The 6,533-nt window shown below is 43.4% G+C and overlaps 1 protein-coding gene across 1 annotated transcript; it reads left to right on the plus strand.

The window, feature by feature from the left end:
* The first annotated feature begins 298 nt into the window (after positions 1–298).
* Positions 299–5,899, plus strand: F2RL1 (F2R like trypsin receptor 1). The gene is made up of 2 exons (XM_056514293.1): positions 299–489; positions 4,501–5,899. The coding sequence occupies exons 1-2, from the start codon at positions 411–413 to the stop codon at positions 5,601–5,603; spliced, it is 1,182 nt and encodes a 393-aa protein (XP_056370268.1). The 5' UTR covers positions 299–410; the 3' UTR covers positions 5,604–5,899.
* The last annotated feature ends 634 nt before the right edge of the window (positions 5,900–6,533 follow it).

Genomic DNA, 6,533 nt, shown 5'->3' on the forward strand with positions numbered 1-6,533 from the left:
CAGCGGCGGCCGCTCCAGCCGGGCGGCTCAGCTGTGCCGGGCACCCAGGGGCCGTTAACCGCGGGCGGGCTCGGGACCGGCGGGCTCGGGGACGGGCGGGCTCGGGCGCAGCGTGAGCAGCCTGAGAGCCGGGACCGCCGGCAGCCGCTCCGCCCCTCGCCGCCCGAGCGGCCTCCAGGTTGCGGCACCCGCCATTTCGCGCCGGGCAGAACGGAGCCGGCGGCGAGCGACTCCCACCATTTCGGGGACAGCGGCGCCACCGCCGCCGTGAGGGACGGGCTCGGGCTGGCCCCGCCCGCCGGGGGCTGGTCCCGGGCCCGGCCGCGCCTCCCGCCCCGCCCCGCTCAGGTATCAGGTGAAACTGCTCGGGAGTGCGGGCGGAGTTGTGGCGGCTGGGGCGCGGTGAGAGGATGGCTGCGCGCCGTGACTTGTGCCTGCTGCTGGTGCTGCTGTTCTGTGCGCTGCTGGGAGCTGCCGCCGCCGCTGAAGGTGAGCGGAGCGGCGTGAGCTGCCAGCTTGGCTGGGGTCAGCGGGGCGGCCAGCGCGGCCCCCGGCCGGCCCGGCAGCCCCTCAGCCGCGGGCGGCGGCACGGCGGGGCAGGTGCCTGGCCTGGATTGGGCTCGGGGAGCCTGGAGGGGACGGGGGGCGTTCCGCGGAGTCGAGCGGGTCGGAAGACTCGTGCAGGTGGCAGTGTGGCTGCCGGGCAGGGCTCCCCGGCGGAGAGGGAAAGCGCTTGGCGGGCGAGCAGCCCCTCAGGGCCTGTGGGACTTCACCCGCCGCGCAGAGAGCCTGGACTGCTCTGGCTTGGAAGGGACCGTAGAGCTCCCATCTCGTTCCAAACCCTTCCCCCCCCACCGCGGGCAGGGGCACCTTGCCATGGATCGAGTTGCTAAGAGTCCCATCCAGTCTGGCCGGGGATGGGGCGTCCGCAGCTTCTCTGGGCAGCCTGTTACACCGCCCTGGCATAAAAAGTTTCTCCCTGCGATCTAGTCAAAATCTGCTCTCTTTCCATTTAAAATCATTCCGTCTGGTCCTGTCACTCAGGGGTCTTGCAAAAAGCCCCTTTCCAAACTTCTTGTGGTCCCCTTCCCTCCCGTCCCTCCCCTTACCATAAACATGAAAAAACTTTAAAGACCATGGTTTTTTGGGTTTTTTTTTTTTTGTTTGTTTGTTTTTTGTTTGGGTTTTTTTTTTGTTTGTTTGTTTGGTTGGTTGGGTTTTTTTTGTTTGTTTGTTTGTTTGTTTGTTTGTTGGTTTTGGTTTTTTTTTGTTTTTTTTCCCTGATCTAGAAAGCTAGGATTCTTTTTAAATTTTTAGTCTGTGCTATTGCTCGTTGAACGTAAGTGCAGTTTGAGGAAAAAGCCGTCAACAGTTTTTCATATTAATATTTCACTGCGTGAAGTTAGTTTTTCACCACCTTTTATAAGAAAACTCATTGCCATATTTGTGCATGGCTTTGCACTGTGTCCTTCTATATTTCATACCGGGCTTGTTTACCTAATAAAATCATACGTGTAAAGAATGTGTAAATGTTGAAGCCAAGCATAGGATATATGTCGTGTACGTATTGAAGCCAAGCATACATCATATTTTCTCACGAGTTAGATGCTAGGTAGCTGCAAGATCTGTTGTTCAGAGCGGAGTTCCTGAAATTAAACTGCCATTTAATAGCCTAATTGTCTGACCTGGACGGAGTGAGGAACCTGGAATTCTCGAGGAAGAGGGAGAGAGGCTGCAGATCCAAAAACCAGGATAGTCTTAAGTTTAGTCCTGTCGGGAGTATTACTACCATGAGTAAACTAGTCAATTTTTAGGTACTCGTTACTGGTGTCTCTTTTGTGTCTGCAGGGTAAGCATAATCCTGTGTTTGGTATGTTGTGGATTGTATCTTCTGGACAAATGGCGAAGGTGTTGAAACAGTCTTTTGTGGGAGGAGAGAGTACGCTTTTCCCGTGGGCAGATTAGCAAGTCAATTGCATTCTCTGTATATGAGTCAAGCAGGGTGAAACTTGTCTTGGAAAAGAGCTCGATTGTTATGGAAAACGGCAAGAGGTGAAAGAGTAAGAAAAGGATGTAGAAATGCACATACCTAACAAAGGATTGGTTGCTTGGTGAGGGAGTGTTAACTGCAGGGAAACAGGATACTGTCTCCTTATATGTATAGGTTGCTAGTTGGACTGAACAAAGCCACCCAGTATGTGTAATCAGAACTTTTAAGGCCCGAATTAAAGTCAGCATAAAAACAAGACTTGGTCTCCGAAATCACTATCTTACAAAGTACAATAAAACAAACCTTTACACTCTTGAAATACAAAGTCCTGTCTGTGGTTCAGGTATCTGTCCATCCACTTCAGTGTAGCTCTTACTGTGGTGTCTCACACTAGCACCTTAGGACTTTTTGATGAGGCTTATATTTTTTCCACCTAACCTCTGAACTTCAATTGCAAACCATTGTTTTCTGTCTGACCTCAGAACATTAGTAAGAACAAAGTGCTAGCATTTAGTCTTCTAGTTCTCTACAATAACTTAAGTCTTTGGAATGAAATAAAAGTAGCATGACTGCAATGTGATGGTATCAACCAGTTTCTGATAGACAGGTGCTTAACATAGCATTGGATGGTGCATTTTATTACTGTGTCCTGATCACTGCTATCAACTTAGTATATAGGGTCTGATTCCAAGCTCTTCTCCAGGATCTTTCTCAGCTAAGTTGAAAGCCTAGCTCATTATCACTTCACTATCTGGTATCTGTAAGCTATGTCTTTTAGGCTGTTTTATAGGTTCTCCTATTCACAGCTCAGCTTAGGGAACTAGGATTGCTGCATTATAATTGAACTTTTCGGTCTTGAACATGTGATTGTGGGGCTTAAATGTCTGAAAGGAGAACTTTTATAATTCTGCTTTGTTACAATTAGACTGCATATAGGCCAAAATTACTATCTGACATTTGAACTATTTTTCTTTAGGATGATGGTTTTATAATTTAAGCCTCTGTCTTCATGCAAAATTTACTACAATTTAAGCCTCTGTCATTCGCTCTACTGCAAAGATTTGTCCATGTCATGGTACAGGCAAAAAGTTTTCTTTCATGTCAGTTTTCCAGTGAAGACTGCCTGGGCTCAAGTGGATCTGAGTTAACTTAGTTCAAAACTCTGAAGTGTCAATATATACATATTTCTGTATACATCTTCAGAAGTCTGCAGAGTCTAGACAGGAGTCTAATGCTGTACATCAGGCTTTTGCAGTTATAATTGGAAAGGAACAACTATCTGGGGAATCTGTACTTGTGTATTTACATATTTCTTGTGTAAGAATTCTTTAAAATGTTAGGTGGAAGCATTTTATTCATTTGGAACAGTATCAATTACTTATTAACAAGGGGGCCATGCTTCAACATTGTTCAAGGCTGTTTGCTGTTCAGGTACTCAAAAAGATTCTTTTTATGTTCCAACTGGGGGGCTTTGGCTAAATAAATCCTCAAATATTGATTGAAACTTCCCTAAACCAGTCAGCTTCCATGCCCATACGGTTTAGCTGTATGGATATGGATATCTGTAGGTGAATGTCTGACTTTTCAGAATGGTGTGTATTTCAAGACATTGCTTGTGCAGTTTAGCCTGTTAGCAGAGGAAGACTGCTGTGTGTGCAGGGGTTCCGAACTGGGCTGTCCAAAGTCTGTCCTACAGGACTCAGCAGTCAGGAGCACCTGCCTCACCCATGTGGTTTGTAAGCTGCCACAGCATTCGAAGAGGCAGAGCAAAGCTTGTAGTGACAGCAGTTTGTGTATGAAGCAACTCTGCCACCTGATACTTGGAGTAGAGACCACAGAGAACATCTTTCCTGGAGGAAATCCCAGATGAGGACCCTATTGGGACTTCATGCACAGAATTTTAGTGTGTTCAAGTTTCTGTTCAGATACACTGTAATGTGTGGCATGCCCTCGTGATCATTTGCCCGTGGCTTTGGATATGGCGCTCTGACTTTCAGTTTTAGCTTATCCGAAGGTAGTATGTTCTTTTTTTACTTCATACCTGATTTTCTGGGCATCTAAACTGATGAAGCTTCTACTGGAATTAAATTAGCCTTCTGTGACGTTCCAAGTCCCAGTACTCAGGTGATCTGGCACTGCTGTGTGAAAAGCTAATGATGCCCTAGGGTAGTTGAAGCAGTTTCTGCTGTAACTGTTCAGGTGTTAGGAGCACTCTGACAGCGCATTTTAACAAGGCATTTTTAATATCACTGGTGACATGGAAAAGTGTTTTGGTTTCTGGTAGAATCCTTGAATTCTTGAAGGGGTAAAGGTTGGCTTTTGGATAGTAAATTTAAAAGAAGAGGAAGATAAATTGTCGTATGTTTGAACGTCAGTCTTAATTTTTCCGTTGATAAAGCTGTCTGTAAATGTTCAGAGTAAATCACTGTATCTAATTTATTTTTTAAAAGGGCAAAAAGTCTGTACTTCAACAACTTTTTTTTTTTTTTTTTTTTTTTTTTTAATTTTAGGGAATAATGGATCCAGCAAAGCAAAAGGAAGAAGTTTCATTGGCCAGAAGGTTCTAAATGTCAATAATTCTGAAGAGTTATACAAGGTGGATGAATTTGTAGCAGACGTCCTCACAGGAAAGCTGACTACAGTTTTTCTTCCCATTGTTTATATCTTTGCTTTTATAGTTGGTTTGCCAAGCAATGCCATGGCCCTCTGGGTCTTTTTCTTCCGAACAAAGAAGAAACATCCGGCTGTGATTTATATGGTTAACTTGGCATTGGCAGACCTTCTTTTTATTGTCTGGTTTCCACTGAAGATTTCATACCATCTAAACGGCAATAACTGGCTATTTGGTGAAGGTCTCTGCAAAGTATTTGTTGGATTTTTCTATGGAAATATGTACTGTTCCATCCTCTTTATGACATGTCTCAGCGTACAACGGTATTGGGTTGTAGTGAACCCCATAGTGAATTCAAAAAAGAAATCAGAAATTGCTTTAGGCATCTCCATTGCTATCTGGATACTGATTTTGTTGGGCACCATTCCATTGTATCTTGTTAATCAGACAGCATATATTTCAAATCTTAACATCACAACCTGCCATGATGTGCTGCCTGAAAATGTTTTGGCTCATGATATGTTCAGTTATTTCCTCTCACTTGCAACTGGACTTTTCTTAATCCCAGCGATCATCACTGCTATTGCATACATTCTAATGATTAAGACCCTGAGTGCTTCCATCATAGATGTAAGCACTGGAAAGAAACGAAAAAGAGCAATTAGACTCATTATTGTTGTCCTGTCCATGTATCTCATCTGTTTTACACCTAGCAATGTGCTGATTATTGTGCACTATTCACTCCTCAAAGCCTACAGCCAGAGCCATGTGTATGTGTGGTACATAACTGCGCTTTGTCTTTCCATTTTGAATAGTTGTATTGATCCCTTCATCTATTACTATGTTTCAAAAGACTTCAGATACAACCTTAAATATGCTCTTCTTTGCCGAAGTGTGCGAACTACACAGAGGATGCAAGTGTCTCTCTCATCAGGCAGGTACCCCAAGAAATCAAATTCTTATTCTTCAAACTCAAGTAGGACCACTAAATCAACCTACTGAGTTTAATCTTAGAAAAGTGAACTTTTGTTATTACTGATGAAAGGATGTGAGTGACAGTAGTCTTACTTTGTTCGAGAGAGTCTGAAGAAACACCTCTGCGTTTTAATTACATTGAAGCCTGGAATTTGGAACTGACAATTGCTTATTTTGTGTAGAAATCATAAGCAAATAAATCTTCCTGGGAAACTGGGGGAGGAGAAAAGACATTTCAGATGCTGTGCAAAAATGCTGCTGACCTAGAAGTGAGTTGTGGCTGTAGATGTACTTGTTGAATATAAAAGTTGCTAAAAAGTGAAATGTCTCTGGAATATTATGCAGTATTGTTAGTATTTTTAATTAATAGAAAAATCTGTTTTAACTGTAACTGTAATGTATTAGGCATCTGAAGAGTGTGTGTATAGGACCTTGCTCTGTGTACCTGCTTACACTGAACATCATTTGAAGCCCTAGAGAGAAGTAGAGGAGAAACCATTTCACCATCTTGGATTAGACTGCTTATTAACTTTGGTATAATATAATCTATATATTGTTTTCCAAGTTACTGTGTTGTCAATACTAACATAGCAAAAGCTTGTGATGTTATCATATTTGAGTTGACAAGCTGATTTGTTATCAGCTGGCACTGGGATAAAATGTTAGTTGAGATTATCCACTGTTACTTAACGTTTGCCAGTACATGATCTTATATGGGGATATAAAACAAAGTTTTGATGGATAGCTATTTGATTTTATAAAATGTGCCTTGTATTTTTTAAGACATCTAAATAAGATTTTTTTTTATAACACATTTGAGTTGAGTGCTTTCTTTTATTCTTTTACATGCACTTCAAAAGTAGTTCAACTTGACTAGTTCAACTTGCCTGGTTTCACATAACAAAGATAATACTCCTAACAGTTAATTATAAGCATGACAACTGTAGCTGTAACGTC

The sequence above is a fragment of the Oenanthe melanoleuca genome, chromosome Z (assembly GCF_029582105.1).
Source record: "Oenanthe melanoleuca isolate GR-GAL-2019-014 chromosome Z, OMel1.0, whole genome shotgun sequence".
Lineage (NCBI taxonomy): Eukaryota > Metazoa > Chordata > Aves > Passeriformes > Muscicapidae > Oenanthe > Oenanthe melanoleuca.

Coding starts and splice junctions, on each gene's coding strand:
- F2RL1 (XM_056514293.1), top strand. CDS start 411: ATGGCTGCGCGCCGTGACTTGTGCCTGCTGCTGGTGCTGCTGTTCTGT. Junction 490..4,500: donor AGCTGCCGCCGCCGCTGAAG/GTGAGCGGAGCG, acceptor TTTTAATTTTAG/GGAATAATGGATCCAGCAAA.